This window comes from Henckelia pumila, chromosome 2 (assembly GCF_033568475.1).
Source record: "Henckelia pumila isolate YLH828 chromosome 2, ASM3356847v2, whole genome shotgun sequence".
Taxonomy (NCBI): Eukaryota; Viridiplantae; Streptophyta; class Magnoliopsida; order Lamiales; family Gesneriaceae; genus Henckelia; species Henckelia pumila.
Genome location: NC_133121.1, coordinates 1,717,019 through 1,733,020, shown reverse-complemented (window position 1 = coordinate 1,733,020; position 16,002 = coordinate 1,717,019). Strand labels below are relative to the sequence as shown.

Below are 16,002 nucleotides of genomic sequence, written 5' to 3'. Positions count from 1 at the left end.
TATAAACACAACACTAAAGACTTGCCCTTGAGGAGCACATTACATTGTCAAATGTTCTTAATTCTTATCCCATTTGTTCAAAAAATCCTCGTAGATTTCATGGATCTCTCCTATATTGTAGGACGTGGATTGATTCATATATCAAGAATCAAGCTTTTTTCCCACAGAATGTTCTACAAGCCATGAGTCAACTGAATGGCTCCAATCCATGAAAGCTCGTTCATTTAACTTTATTCCCATTCCATCGACAAGTTGCAGCGATAACAGCCGTACACAAGGCAACTACCCCTCCCTTCCCCTTCTTCAAGAAAAATATAAATTTACTTGTCATAAAGGACAAATGAAACACTGTAGCAGCACATCAACTTCGTTATTTGTCTTCGTTTACCTTTACCAAAAATAATCTCATATTTTATGTTAAAGCTGGGATTTTTAGTGGATAAATTCGCAAAAGATTAGGCACCGAATACAGAGAAGAGATGTTTGAAGCTATTAATTCGAAAGTATCATCACCATTCAGAGGATGCCACTTGAGGCAATCGCCGTATTTTACGGCGCTTCCCCACCAACAGAGGCTGGTTTTCAAGATTTTCTGCTGTGAAAAGAACTTAGTTTCTTCGAATTCCCCTTCTTCTTCTTCCCCACCTTCTACAGATGACAAGTTTGGGGTCAGGCAGGTGAGACAGTATTGGGAAGAGAAAAGGCTGAAGCTCAATGGTTTTGATGTCAGTAAGTCCATGAAGCCTACACCGACTGTATTACACTCTTTTGTTTTTTTTTTTTTGCTCGCTTGTCCTAAATTCGTAATCATCTTGATTTTGCTGGCGATGGGTTTGCGGTAAATAGTTTTAGCAGTATTTGATTTCATTCGTTGATGATTAGTGGAAATTTGACTGCTTTGATAAGTAAATTTTTTTGTTTAATTCTTTTGTGCATTGGATTTTTGCTTTTTTTGAGTGCAATTGTGTTTAAAATATTATTTATTTGTTGTAATCTCTTAATGTGTGGGACGAACCCTGAAATCTCTTCACGCCAAGTTTTTTGGAACACAGTTTTTACATGAGAAAAAAGTGCTTGCACGATATGACATGTATCATGAGGGAAAGCAGAAACATTTTGTTGGTTTAGTTCCGCCCTGATACCATTTGGTGCTATGACTGGTCATCGGTTTTGGATGTATGATATGATAAATCATTTGAGGTTGGGGTGGGAAGGATGATGCACGTTCTTTGACATATTATTTTCACTAGAAAGAATTGACGAATTTGCTCTTTTTCTCCATACCATGTTTACATATAGTTCTAATCAACAACCTTTTTTGGCTTGTACACCATTCTAAAATCCTTGAGTTGGACTTGGGGCTTGGGGCACAAAGGATGATCCATGTTCTTTAATGAATTCTTGCCACTAAATGAAGTTACCAATGGTGCTCTCTGTCTCCATACCAATGTTTGCATTTGGTCGAGTGGTCACTTATTCGAGTTATTGCACGTTCACTTATTTGAGTTGTTGCACATTCGCTTAACAGGAGTTGCAATGGTGCAAACTCTTTCTTTCTCCAAGCAGTAATATTCACCATTCTAACCACTTAAACTGACTCATATTTTGGTGGATTTTATATTTATTATTTAATGGGTGGTATCGGTTGGATCATCTACTTACCTAAGTTTTACCCTTTGTAGTGCGTGGATATTATCTGAGACTCATAGCTTCTCAAGAATTTCGAACTATTATATTACCCACTCTGCCACACATATTCTTGAAATATTAGTCAGTTTCTGAGGTTACCTCATTTGACCTCTCCATTATTGCAGCTTTTTATACATTCACGTAAGATTTAGGGTCATTACATCAGAATCTTATTTTATCAGATATAGTTTTTCCAAGAGAGTCAAACACTTTTTTTATGCCAAGTTCTTTTACTTCTCTAAACTTGTGTTAGGATATGATGCTTATGTAAAATTTGAATTTCTCCGATCCGTCTCTATTTTATTACTACCCTGTCATGGCTCAGTAAACAACATATTTAAGCTCCATAGCACCAATAGGTTGCATGTTAGAATATTATTGAAATGTTATTTTATCAACAGATTTAGTACAAGAATCAGTGAACCACTGGCTGACAAAGACCCAAAGGTTTTTAAATGATGTGGCTTCTCCACTTGTAAAAAATGTTCATGAGAGAATCCCTGATATTCAGAATGATGATCAAGATATGGAGGACTTCTTGATTACCGAACAGACTATTGATTCCAGACTCCCAGGAGGAGAATTCTCAGAAGCTGCTGTTGTTTCCATCGAGAAATTCAGCCGGTAATTGGCTTCAGTTTTTCATATTTTTAGGTTTCCATCAGTCGTTGATTTTATTGTATTTGTTGTATGTTTTCTATTTTATGTAGGCAGGTCCAATTTGAATAGATTTTTTAGGTGTAGCGCTTAATTTCATTAAGATGATTCATACAATTAGACTTTCTTTCATAATGTGATAAATATCCTGAATATGATTTTGAATTTCGAATGGTCTAAAGCAGGAGAATGTGATGAGAAAATGTAATTTTTTTTATTTGTAGCAATCAGCAAGAGTGAAAGTGAAATTGCCCAAAGATGTGTCTATAGGAAATTTGTGTGCTGGCTGCATCAACTGGTTTGCTTTGCGTATGTGTATAATGTGGTCAATGCGAAATTATTCTGCTGAAAATAGCAATTTCATATTTATCTCATTTGGTTCTAATGTATACAGAATGAATGGGTTAACTGGTCAGAAAATGCAGAAAATATTCAAAGCACTTGTTTCTGAATCCGTTTATGATGATCCACGTAGCTTGTTGGAGTATTGCTGCTTCAGGTTTTTGTCTAGAAATAATGCTGAAGTTCATCCCAATCTTAAGGTCTGTTGACATGACACTCAGTTAATTTCATGGATTATCTTCAATATACCAAAATCAAGTTATCTTTATCCTACTGTTAATAGGCCATCTCATAGAGGTGTATGTGTGGTGGATTGGTGAGTGCTTATTGTTGAAATCCTCTTTGACCTTTATTTTCTACATATTTAGTGGTTTTTTATATTTAGAATTATCACTAGCTGTTCGATTTTGTAAGTTGCATTAGTATTTGTTTGTTGTAAGTTTTTCTTTATTGTGAGTGAGGGTGTTTTTTATCTGTTCTTTCTGGATATTTCTCATTGGGAACTTGTTTTTGATTGAGATTAGGTGGCAGTTGATGAAACATTTTCTGTTGATGAAGTCATATTTGATGCATCCGTCCTCATTTTCTATAGAGGAAAATATCTTCTTTTTTTCATTTTAATGAATGAGAAGAGTTGAAGAATATTGCATTTCATGAAGAACCATATGCTAGTCCATGCACGACAAATCAATGTTTTTTAGCCGAAAATTGAGTGCATAAAAAGCTGCCAATGATGAGTTAATCTAAGTCTGCCAAGTGTCAAACATGGACAAATTTAGGAACAATGTCAAAAGTGTAACTTACTTGATCTCTCTCTTAAAGAATCCTTTGTGCTATCTTTATGCTATTACATTCCATTCAATGAAAACTCAAGCCTTACAAACTATCTTATTTAATATTTTAAGTCAATAACCTCCTTCAAGTCCCTTTTGCCTGTCCAATCTGTTCTTGTTTTCTTAGGCTATAACTGCCTGTCCAATCTGTTCTTGTTTTCTTAGGCTATAATCTAGTTGAGCATTAGCTTTTATATTTTTTATGCTTAGTCTTTTTGCTCTATTATCAGGAACCTGCATTTCAGAGACTAATATTTATGACTATGATTGCCTGGGAGAATCCTTACCGCCAAAGAAAGGATCACCAAAAGAAATTGCTGGATAAAATCTTTTTTCAGGTACTTTCTGACATAGACATTATAAGAATATGCCATATCTTCGACACCTTGTCACATTGAGTTTTCATCTACTTTTTCTGTATTAATTCTTTATAGTCGTATCTTATCCTAGGTAGGCCAAATAAATCACCTTTATGAGTGTGAAAGTTTTGGAATTGCTGAAGGTAACTTAAGATGTAGCTGCATTCTATGTAAAATTAATGTAATGAAAGACCCCATCTTGTAAGGAGAAATATTGAAAACCTGACCAAACATAATCTGATATAGTTGTTTCTTGTTACCTTAGTTTTTACAATTTTTTTTTTTAAGTTTCGGAAAAACTAGTTCTTTTCCTTAGTAATGACAGTGCGAAGGTACCATCTTGACCATGTAATGTCCATAACTATCTCTCCCTCCTCCTCTCTCCAAAGGTTGTTCTTGTTGAACAACTGAAGTTGGCGGACTCTACTTTTTTGATACACAAATTTCTTGAATTCTCTTAAGCATTGCAATGGATTTCACAAAATGTAGATGGTGGACAATCAGAAGAGTCTCTCCAACTACATATAATCATATATTGTGTGTTAGAGTGAGTTATAAGCAGAGAGTCAGAAGGTTGAAATGATCAATTGAATGTGTGGCCTATGGATCACTACGAGCGTTTTTCAGGGTTGAGGTAGGGCTTGATTAAAAATTTGTTGATGTTCTCTTAAGAAATTCCTTAGTTTCCTTCTACCTTACCTATCAGGATATTGGAGCTCGTGGCAATTTTTAAAACTGCAATCAAAGTACTTTCCATTATTACTACCACAAATATCCATCATTGATGCTGAGCTTCATTGAAATATGCCCTTTAAATTTTAGGTTTATTTCCCTTTGTTTCAATTTTCATGCATTCTGGATTTAAATTCTTCTCCATCATTTTTGAAGGGGCATATTTGATGTGATGATGATGGGTTGGCAAACTTACAAGTTCATTTTTTTTTATTTTGTCACCCTCTTGTGTTATAACATTAAGAAATGGTGGTCCGTGGTCCGTGGTCCGTGGTCCGTGGTCCGTGGTCCCATACGGGCAAATTTAATTTATTTTTTGCATTGGAGATGTGATGTTCCCCCATGATCTCGAGTTTTGAATTATATTAATGGGGGTATGACTAATCCCCCACCTCTTTAGCTCGATTTAACACAAAATAAAAACTTTTGTTTTCAATAATCACAAATATCAAGTTATCAATAATAAGATCTGTGTTTATTGTACTTGAAGAGGAAGCTCGTGGGAGAGGAGGCCTTTGTTCGTATAGCTCCTGCTGTGTCTGGTGTGGCTGATCATTCCACGGCTCATTATCTTTTCAAAGCTCTTGCCGGTGATAATCAAGGAATCTCCTTTAGCATATGGTTAGCATATATTAAAGAACTCCTCAAGTAAGATTCAAAGAAGCTTGGTCAGATTAGTTTGCAGCATTTGCAGTTGTCTCTGTTCATTCGTGGGGCAATAGACCGATTGTTGTGCAATTTAACCTGAGAAATTCTGAAGCATGCATTTTGTTTCAGAAAAATGTTTTTTCTCGAAATATGAAAGCAAAATTCTAATATCATGTTGATTGCATAGCATTTTGATCCGAAAAAGCCTTTTATCTCATAAATTACAGTTTTGTTCAACTTTGACCACGGACATCCATTAAAGTTGCTTATAAGTGCATTAGGTTAATGAATGCTAAATATTCTAATGTTATGGTTTGCTTCTTGTGCTCTCAAGTCTTTTTCATTATGTGTTTGTCTATTTTGTTCCCTATTCCCCTTTGTTTTCAGGCAGATAGTGGGAGCAGCAAATTTTCATTTAGTTTTGCGTAGGAGCCACTCTTTACTTACATGTTAGGAACACCTGGATAAGATCTAAAACTGTAGTGATGTGTATACATCTTGCATAAGATTAAGGTGCATTATGTTGGCTTCATGCCACTTTGCTTAAGATTCCACATTAATTTATATGCATGATTTATTGAGATAGCAGTTTCTTTATTATAACATCAAAATAGGCAGAGTTCACTTTTATGTTCTACAGGGTTGGTGTAAATTTATGAATCATTCTGTTATACAAAGATAAAGAGAACTACTTTTTTTCAGTTGCAATGATATTTTCTGACATATCTCTGAATATGTAATACTTGATTGAACATTTCAGCATATGCTGTCCCTTCTGTTTTGTAGAGTGCATGAAGGTCGGAAGTCTTACCAGTTTCCGGAGGTTTCTCATGTTAATAAGGAGAGAATACTCTGCCTTGCTTCCAGCAGAAAGCAACCTGTGATGAAATGGGACAATAACATGTCATGGCCTGGAAAACTTACTTTGACTGATGAAGCACTCTACTTTGAGGTATATCTAGGGCATAATCATGTCAGGAGAGAAATTTTAATGACGCTAAGGAGTGCATTAGAGTGATTATCATTGTCATCGAATTTGACCATAAATTTTGCCTTTATGCGTGAGACTCTCGATTCTGGTGTCTCCCTTCTATTTTCCACATTGAGTTTCTCTTGATTTTAAAGCCGCGGTCCTGTGATGGATGAAATATAAGAAACCTATGAGTGTTGGTTATTCTGTGTCCAAGTTGGCTAAATGGTGTCAATGTCATTCATTATTTCTCACAAAGATCTCTAAACGTAAGTTTTGAACTGAGGTGCAAATTTTTAGCTATTACGCTCTGTGTTCAGTTACTTGCCAGCATCTCTTTCATTGAGTCTCTTGTTACTATCTGAAGTCTCACGTGCAGTCTGTATTGAGAGTTTGATGATTCCTTATTTACTATTCATTGGTTGAATCCTAATGCATTTAACGTCTTAAGTAGGTTCGACAATGTTGAAATAGATGTTCAGAGATGGAACCAAGTCTACTCATCTAGGAACTAGATTACTTTTTTAATATGTTATGTCCTTCGCAAAATGGCCACTGGGGATGATTCCATTTACTGCCAAAATATAATCTATCACTACAGTTGTTCCTTTCTGAAATAGAGAGAACGCAGAAACTCTTTTGTCAACAAAAGCATTTTTCCCTACATTTCTTCTTTGACCATGACATCTAAAGGGGGCATTATGGAGCCTTATTCAATAATTTTGTGTCCTTTATGTCATCTGTCACCTAAGCTCCCTGGAAGCCAAAATATTTCAATGCACCACTCATCATCCAGTTGGAAATATGGATGCTCAATACAATAAATATAATTTGATGGAAGTATCATATGCTGACGTGATTGGAACTTGGAATATAAACTGTGATGATGGACACAACTTTTTTTTTGTCCTTCTACCTCATGGAGGCCCATGTGGATTGCTACATCAAATAGATCGATAAAATTTATGACCAGTTAGAACTAACAAGTTTTGCATTTATGTGAAATAATGTGCCTGGATAAAAAAGAAGGCTGCTAACTTGACCACGTCTGGGCCTTTTTAGCAAAGAAAAGTGAAATTCTTTTACTTGTTTTATTCCGTTTGATAAGATTATACTTCCATGTCAGGCAGTTAACTTGATGGGAGAGAAAGATGCCTTAAGGCTGGATCTTACTAGAAGTGGCTCGAGACTAGAGAAAGCAAGAGTTGGGCCTTTGGGATCAAATCTTTTTGACTCTGCTATCTCTGTTTCATCCGGCCCGGAGTGAGTAAGCTTGCCTGTCCTATTGTAGCTTATGAATTGTGTCATGGAAATGGGTAGCTGTTCTTTGAATTTCTATCACACTTCAAGTGTATTTGTGTTTGTATGTTTGACCGTTTTTGTTTTCTGCTCTGCCTGCATTTGGTTTCCCTACTTTTGTTGATCAGGAGAATAGTATGTTCTGAAACCAAATTTTGTTGTTATAAACATAGTTATTGAACTTACTCCTGTTTATTTTCAGCCTGTAAAAAACACAGGCACATTCATTGAGGAGAAATACTATGAAATGTTGGAGGCTGTTGCTAGTGATTTCAGAGTGCAGCCTTCTATTTTTTTCGACTCAGTGAAATTTTTCATGATCTTTTATGTTCTGGAAAAAAGTATTTAAAATGTGGGGTCAATAATTCATTTATTAATTTGTTTGCTCTCAGGTCTGCGCCATTGGTACTTGAATTTGTTGACTTGGGAGGTGGAACGAGAAGAGACGTGTGGTATGCATTCATCAATGAAGTTATTGGTTTACACAAGTTCATAAATGAGTTTGGTCCTGAAGCCCGTGATTCATCAGTCTATGACATATATGGGGCTCAAAAAGGGAAGGATAGAGCAGTTACTCATGCCATAAATTCTATTGCCAGACTTCAGGCTCTTCAATACATGAGAAGGACTATAGATGAGCCTACGAAACTGGTTCAGTTTTCGTTTTTACAGAATGCACCATACGGTGATGTCGTTCTTCAAACCCTTGCTGTTAATTGTTGGGGTGGAGCCATGGTTAAGAAATTGACAGAGGGTGACAATGAACCAGATCTACGTTTGAGACCCATTGGCGAGGTGCCTGAAGGTATTACTCATGTCTATGATGTTGACGGTAGTGTTTACTTGCGAAAATGGATGAGATCTGCCTCATGGGCTTCCAATATTTCTCTGGGCTTTTGGAAGAACACGTCTTCCAGAGGAGTTGTACTTAGCAAAAACCTTGTCGTAGCTGACATGAATTTGGTGGAAAAAGCAGCAATGATTTGTAGAGATAAATACAAGTTGGCTGAGAAAACACAAGCCACAATTGATGCTGCAATGATCGAAGGGATTCCCAGCAACATTGACCTTTTTAAGGTCAGGATCTACCAAAAAAAAATTGAGTGCATGTAGTTATTCAATTTCATGTGTATCTGGGGTTACCCCAAGCGAATGACATCATTTATGGGTTGTGTTACTCTTGTATGCATCTTGAAGAGTATAATTTAACAGATGTAATATGTGAATCACTTTATACTTTCTGAGTGGAGTTTATATTAGACCCACTGTTATAGTAACAAAAGTTATGATGCTTCATATCATTATGATTTTCCTTGAAAGATGGGTGTTTCTTGTTTTCAGGAACTTGTGCTTCCTCTGACTTCTAGTGCTCGAAGTTTTGAAAGATTAAGACGCTGGGATGATCCGCTTGTGACAGCATCATTTCTTGGACTTATATCTACTCTTATCTTCAGGTACTCTACTACTCCAGACATTGAAATCCGTGGTATTAATTTGCATAATAAAATTTCCAGCTAGCTTCATGACTCATGAGTAGTGCTCTCACGTTTCCCTATTATTAAATCACTTCAAAGGTTTCTGAGGTATATTCTAGCTGTGGCTGCCTCTTGTACTTGTGTTTGAGAGCCAGCGTGTTTTAAAGAATATGAAAATTAGTGAAGCTAGCTAGATAGAAACACAAATTCCTGTAAAATACTAGAGTTGCTGCAAACAAGAAAACAAAGAAAATAAAATTCGAAATGCACTTCATTTATTTAAATCTTAAGTTGAGGAAACCAAAAATATGGTGTCTTAAAAGTATGATGTAGGCTGCTGCTTGTATTTTACCTGGTCATACTGCTAATTTTTGTAGACATGTAGGCAATCTAATGACCTCGTGGTGATAAGTTGTAAAATCAGAAACATGACGAGCTTACACTTTGGTGTGTTTGTGAGAACTTGTGAAAATTTGGTATGAAGAAAGACAGCTGCAGGTACGTTTGTCCAGGTGATCATGCAGAGTAAACTGCTTCACTTTTGAGGCAAAACTTGAAAATGCCTGATCCTTTGACTTCTTTGAACTGCAACTTTACTCTTGTGAATGAGATGGGTGTACTCATGCAAACTGATGTTAATACATTTTATTTTCCTGTTGGATTAAGTCGCGTAGGTCATATACTAAAGCATCTTTAATGTGGAAAATAACACATTGACACCAAACAAACTTGTGTATCTCTAAACTCTTCACTGTTGTTTTTGTATATTTTTTATAAGTTAACCAAAGATTCATTCTTGTCAGGAACTTGATGTTCTACGTACTCCCTGTGTCTTTGATGATCTTAGCTGCTAGTATGTTATTGCTGAAGGGGCTCAAGGAACAAGGTCGTCTTGGAAGATATTTTGGAAATGTGACAATACGCGATCAGCCTCCATCGAATACAATCCAGAAAATTATTGCTGTCAAAGAAGCCATTCGTGAAGTAGAGAAATATCTCCAGAATGTGAATGTTATGCTGCTCAAGATACGCACTATCATTCTTGCAGGAGATCCTCAGGTACTTTTTTTTTTTTTTTTTTTTTTCATCAGGGTCCAGTTTTCACTGTTCAATAAGCAGATTGCGAGCATCTTCCTTTCTTGATGATTTTCATTTGACTTTTTCCGATTCCAGACAACTACAGAGGTTGCTTTGGTGTTGCTACTGGTTTCAACCGTGCTGATTCTTGTTCCGTTCAAATATGTTCTTGCATTTGTAATCTTTGATCTCTTCACAAGGGAACTCGAGTTCCGAAGGCAAATGGTTGTGGCGTTTATGAACTTTCTCAAGGAACGTTGGGACACCGTACCAGCATCTCCTGTTGTTGTGCTCCCGTTTGAGGAAACAGAATCAGATACATCGCAAAAGAAGCTAAAGAAACAAACAGGTCAAGTGAAATTAGAAAGGACTTGGAATAGTAATTAGAAAGGACCATTAATTTGGCCTCTGTTTTGTAGGAAGATTTTTCTCGTCTTCTTTCATTAAAATGTGTCTATAATTTTTTTTTAATGTAATGTTCAATGGAGACAATAGATTTCTAATAACCATGGCAGTTTTTAATACAAAATTTTAAGAATGAGGATGCATATCATCTTCAGTGATTTTTCAGTCCGAAACTTATAGAGAGACAAATCACTGGACTTATCTGATGCCAAAACCAGAAATGACTTTTGAAGAATCAAGAAATGAAGTGTCCCAACCAAAGCAACGATTGCTTCTATTTTGATGAAAACAACCAAAGCAAACAAGAGTGGTCCGAAACACATTAAAGAATTGCAGCAGTATAATGGATTCTTCATAGCCTTAAGTCCACTTCGTTTCTTGACTAGGGGTTAATTGTGTTTTCCACCGGGGGTGCGTCGGTTCTTCGACAATAGTATTTATTATTCTCATTGCACTTGTTTATTACTTTATGTCCAAAAGAATTTCGCCCTGTTCCTCGAGTATTGGTAATAATTTTGTTTTCCATCTCTGAAATATAGAGCCGTGAACAACAAATTTACCTTCGCTTTTAGACTCCCAAACTTTTTGATGTTGCACAATAATGAAAGACTAAAAATAAGAAAACAAGGTTGAAAAATGGCAATAAATTCTTTCCAAGCAGCATCACCCTAGCATAATACCGTCGGTCCCATGATGCCAAAAGGATAGCTCTCTGTGGCGCACCATCAAACCACTAGATTCCGTCGCTTTAATACTCCAGGGCATCGCGATCATCTGTCCGCTACTAGGCTGCAAAATTGAAGGGTAGATAGCAACTACAATTAACTCGTGGCCGCTTTTCTCCGAACAATTCTCTTTCTCCTAACCTTGGGGGGAGGTGCCTCCCCATTCAAATTTTCATCATTTTGTCCCTGTTTGATCCCAAGAAGGCCAAGCCCAGAGACGACAGTGTTCTTGTTTATGAACCACTTTGAAGATGAATGTTTTGATCCTTCAGAGGGTCTATTGTAAGCCTTCTTCAAGAGATCATCTGACTGAGCCAATGGATCCACCTCAACACCAAGCCAAGCTAACCTAGATGTCTCTCCTAACTGAACATTTAGGATCCTGTAAGCATTTAAAGAGCAAATTGGTAAAATGTAACTTGCAACAGAAGCATTTCAAGTAATTTTTGAATTGATTGCATCCCTCGGGGAAGGTATGACCACAGAAACAAAAGGCCATCATCCATCGAAATGCATACATTAATGACTTGTCTGATAGAGATAATCACAAGGCCATCTTTATCACAAATACAAAGCAATAATGAGATGAAATTGATTTTCATAACAACAATTTTTTTCATATGCTATGCTCGCCATTCGACAGTCACACAGAGAATTCATACCTCAGGGCTGTGCTAAAAACCAGAGCAACTCCAATGACATCAAAGTAGCTAACTACTGCTCTGTCAAAACCACACAAGAGCTGGTATCGCAAATTAGCATAAAGACCAAGGAAAGCTCCATAACCAAGTGCATTGGCGCTTACAGATGGTATAGTCACTGATAACCTACAAAACCAACAGTTGTGAACCAAGAAGTTGTAATTCTATGGCAGCACGAGATATAACCAAAAACAATAAAGCCAGAAAAATAGAGATTAAAGTTAAATCCATCAGAAATGTTTTACCTTCCCTCCTTTTTACTGGCAACAAGGGTTGATGCGGCACCTTGTGCAGCTCCAGCAGTGAATCCCACCATGCACAGTTCTGCAGCTTTGAATAATATTGATTGAAGTCTCTTTTGCAAGTCAAATTCTCTTAATGGGTAGCTCTTTTCAAATATATTATTGGGAAGCTTTTGCAGGGTATTTTGCAAATCGAATTGGAAGGTATTTCCATATGAACGACAAGGAGCCAGCGACCAGACAACAATGGCATTGCAAGCCGACACAGTCAGCACATTAATGAGGGCAAGATCCCATTCCTGCTTAATCCTGCAACAGGGTAAGTGTTCATTCAGTTGGCAACTAAGCAACAAAAAAAAATCTTCATCACGGCAGTTCTAAATTAATACCTCTCTTTGCGATTCTTGATCTCCCACCAAACAGAGCAACCAATAGTTGTTGCCTGCTCGAGAAGCAGTCTGTACAAAAAGGCTGGATCTGCAATCATTCTGTGCGTACATGAAAGATTAAATCAAAAATCAGGAAACTCCTACACGGAAAAACCACATTACAATGAAAGTTAGGTTTTATCAAGGATGCATACATCATCAAAAAACATAATTAGAAGTTGTCACCCAACAAAAATATTATGTAGCTGATGGATTTCAGAAACATAAAACAATGGCATTAAACAAATAGATACACCCTTTTAAAAGGAAATAGCATGCCAAAAAAAATCATGACAGATTTATTACAATCTTAGGCATAACTTCAGTTCCATTGCGAGGTAATGACGCTCATAAACTATCTAGGAGCATCAAAACGTGTAACTATAATCATATTTTATACTGGTGGCTAGCATTATACCATTAACTTTGAATGATGAACTTTTACTCATAGATGACATCAGTAAACAATGAAAAAGGATCCGTGAAAGTTCTCACAAGTACAGCTGTAGGACACTCTATGTTTTTTAGGGGCCCAAAAAGTACAAAAGCTTGCAGAATTTCTGCATGATAAGTATTCTTTTTTGCTATTTGGGCTATACAACACCAGAAAAATTATTTGTGGTATCCTTTCACAAGCTCCAAAAACCCAAACGTCTATATCCCAGAAAGAATCAACCAAATGGCATAAGATCCCATACTGACACTAAAACCAACCATTTCTGAAAATGTGGAACCTTTTCGAGTCCAACCCCATCCTAGGCTCCATGAATCCGAATTCTAGATTATGAATCATAAAGTACGCCATTCTGAGATGCGAAAAGGATCCCCGTGGTTGTCAAAATAAAAGTGCATATGCATCGGATAGCCATGAAGTCGATTCACGAAATTTTGATTCAGAATAATTCACCATATTCCAATCATCATGCCCACGGACCAACCAAGAAGGGGCAGATCTCTAGAACACAGGAGTACAAAAAAGCTAGTTCACGATCAGAGCTTCTGTAATCTGGATCGAAAGAGAACATTTCAACTGTAGGATAAGGACATTGTACTTTGCAGCACGATAAAAATATATAAGATAAGATTCTTCAGAACAGAAGTTAATAGCCATGTGATTCAGATCTCGTGAAAAGGGAATATATTATTAAGAAAAGAAAAGAAAAAGGAATATATCATGAAGCTATCAAGAGAATGTGATAACCTAATATAAAATAAATGAGAGTAACAATAGTGAACTTCGATCATTGATCCGGATGAGATGGAAAAGAACACTAAAATTCACCTGCCAATAAAAGCCCTAGATAATCCTTGGGGAAGGGACCGAGAAATCATCCTCTCAGCGGTAGGTCTGGCAGTCATTGCCAAAAATCTCACCATTTGAGCAGAACTGACCAAACCCTAATGACATTTTACAAATCAGCTTCCATTTTAAGGTCATCCATCCCAAGTATAGAGGAGAAATAGAATATTACCATTTCATACGCTTGACGGAATCCAGCAGGTAAATCCATCATTGTCTTTTGCCACTCATTTAACACAGCATCCACAAATTTCCGATCAAACAACTAGCAAAGAACATAAAACATCCTCCTATCAATAAAAAAAAATCACCTGATAAAATTTGTTCATGTGTGTGAAAGGAAAACATATTTGGTGCGGCGGCCACACTTTTTAATGAAACAAAACAATAATTTGTCAGACTAGCCTGAAATTTGTACTTATAAAGCAGTTAACACACAGCAATTTCTTGTGATGGAGGAGTTGGTTACCTCCCCCAGAATCATTCTTCTCCTGAACAGACCACCTTCATCTCCCTCATCGCCCTCATCAAAGTTATCGAAGTAATCATCATCATCGCCACCATCGTCGCCTCCATCACCTCCACCATGACTGAGACCCTTCCCAATATTACCACCTCCTCCCCCAGTAGAAAGCTGTCATGTTCAGAAGGAATAAATTGGGGAGTGAATGTCTGATGTGATAAAAATTGCTAATTCTGATTAAGCTTTGATCTTTATAAGAAATAGACTTAATGCATGATAAAACTAAATAGATAGATGCTAACCAAGGACATAAAATGCCAACAATCAATACAACAAACAGCCAAAAAGAGCAACAAATAGTTTTCATGCATCATCATTCACAGTAGAAAGGTCGAATTGGGAAGGATGATTATTTGGGCCAAGCAAAAAGAACATGACAATTAAACCAAAACTATAATCACATAAGGAAATTTCCAAATAAAGTCTCAGAACCCCTTAAATAGAGTCAAAAGTGCTGATGCCTTGAAGAAACACATGAAATGTGATAAAATTTCACATGGAATAAAGATCTGTAAGCTAGAAACTATAGAGTCTGAAATTGAAATTCTCCATGCATAAAATAAAGATAATAAATTCATTAAAAGAAGGTACCAAAAAGAAAGCCACATGCATAATTTGGAACGTGGAATTCTTCCCTTCTCACTGTTCTCGGATTTATTTTAACAAGTGAACTCAGCATCACAATACCTTGCCGTTCGCTCTCCAAAATTAGTGAAAATACCTAATAATCTCCAGCAAATTTTAAAGCTTGAGAAATGCACGCCAGCGTTTCACTTGGAGAGTGTTTGCCATTTGTGAAGGAAAAATGCAGAATCACATTTTTTAGATGTTGCTAACAATCCCTTAAACTAGTTCCCGTAAACAATAGTTATCGAACTATTACTACATAATTTAACTAATCGTCCAACCAAATAAGAGAGAAAAACAAACAAAAAGATCAATTTTTTACAGCTTCATTTAATAAAGATGATACACAAAGCAACCTCGGGGCTAGACTTGGTCTGTTTCTGCGTCAAATCAAGCTTCGACTTTTCCAAAGTAACCGCGCCAAATGCACCGTATTGTCCCTTCATAAAGGGGCCAAAATCCACAGCCCTCGATGATGGAGCATCCGTTGCCGGCGGTGACGTCAGAAAGCATCGCTCCAGACTAGCAACTGCGTCACCGTCAACAACCGCCGACGAAGACGCCGCCGCCGCTTTAATCGTCAGAACGCACTTTCTCTGCGAAGAAACCGGTAACCGGTAAAAGGTGGCCGGCGGCAATAAAGGTGAGGTTTTGTGGGTGGGAGCCAGTGGCATAATCTGCGCTGTTTGAAACACCGTGTGACCCATCACTTGGTCGAAATCTTCCTCGTTTACTGCGTCTCAACTTCGAAATTCTTGATTTGTGTTCGAAATTGAGGCCTAGATTGAGCTAATCGTTCATGGATGAAGGGATTTCTTGGCGGAGTAATCTCTCTCAGATAGAGAAGAGAGAATGGAAAGAGAGAGAAGAGAATTAGGGGTGAGGAAGGAGTTGAGGTTTTGATTGGCCTCGCCGCCTATGCGACAAAACCCAATCCGCTCTTGCATTTGAGTCGGCTCGCCCATCAACC

At 37.1% G+C, this 16,002-nt stretch overlaps 2 protein-coding genes across 2 annotated transcripts; one reads left to right on the top strand and one right to left on the bottom strand.

Annotated features, from left to right (window-relative positions):
• Nucleotides 1–266: 266 nt before the first annotated feature.
• On the top strand, nucleotides 267–10,651 carry LOC140883083 (uncharacterized). The gene is made up of 11 exons (XM_073289388.1): nucleotides 267–729; nucleotides 2,091–2,313; nucleotides 2,741–2,888; nucleotides 3,752–3,859; nucleotides 5,103–5,260; nucleotides 6,047–6,212; nucleotides 7,357–7,493; nucleotides 7,922–8,606; nucleotides 8,871–8,983; nucleotides 9,808–10,063; nucleotides 10,178–10,651. The coding sequence occupies exons 1-11, from the start codon at nucleotides 480–482 to the stop codon at nucleotides 10,466–10,468; spliced, it is 2,535 nt and encodes an 844-aa protein (XP_073145489.1). The 5' UTR covers nucleotides 267–479; the 3' UTR covers nucleotides 10,469–10,651.
• Nucleotides 10,652–11,030: 379 nt separating this feature from the next.
• On the bottom strand, nucleotides 11,031–15,926 carry LOC140880081 (uncharacterized). The gene is made up of 8 exons (XM_073284178.1): nucleotides 15,389–15,926; nucleotides 14,352–14,516; nucleotides 14,055–14,147; nucleotides 13,865–13,980; nucleotides 12,544–12,642; nucleotides 12,158–12,463; nucleotides 11,874–12,038; nucleotides 11,031–11,593 (listed from the first exon to the last, which is right to left on the bottom strand). Exons 1-8 carry the CDS (start codon nucleotides 15,737–15,739, stop codon nucleotides 11,308–11,310), a joined length of 1,581 nt encoding a protein of 526 aa, XP_073140279.1. The 5' UTR covers nucleotides 15,740–15,926; the 3' UTR covers nucleotides 11,031–11,307.
• Between the last annotated feature and the right edge of the window lie 76 nt (nucleotides 15,927–16,002).

Excerpts from the sequence above, each read along its gene's own strand:
- LOC140880081 (XM_073284178.1), bottom strand. The coding sequence starts at position 15,739 with ATGGGTCACACGGTGTTTCAAACAGCGCAGATTATGCCACTGGCTCCC. Across the intron at positions 14,148-14,351 it reads GAAGAATGATTCTGGGGGAG|TTGTTTGATCGGAAATTTGT; the intron begins GTAACCAACTCC and ends GTTCTTTGCTAG. Across the intron at positions 11,594-11,873 it reads GTTTTTAGCACAGCCCTGAG|GATCCTAAATGTTCAGTTAG; the intron begins GTATGAATTCTC and ends AAATGCTTACAG.
- LOC140883083 (XM_073289388.1), top strand. The coding sequence starts at position 480 with ATGTTTGAAGCTATTAATTCGAAAGTATCATCACCATTCAGAGGATGC. Across the intron at positions 730-2,090 it reads GCTCAATGGTTTTGATGTCA|ATTTAGTACAAGAATCAGTG; the intron begins GTAAGTCCATGA and ends TTTTATCAACAG. Across the intron at positions 2,889-3,751 it reads AAGTTCATCCCAATCTTAAG|GAACCTGCATTTCAGAGACT; the intron begins GTCTGTTGACAT and ends CTCTATTATCAG.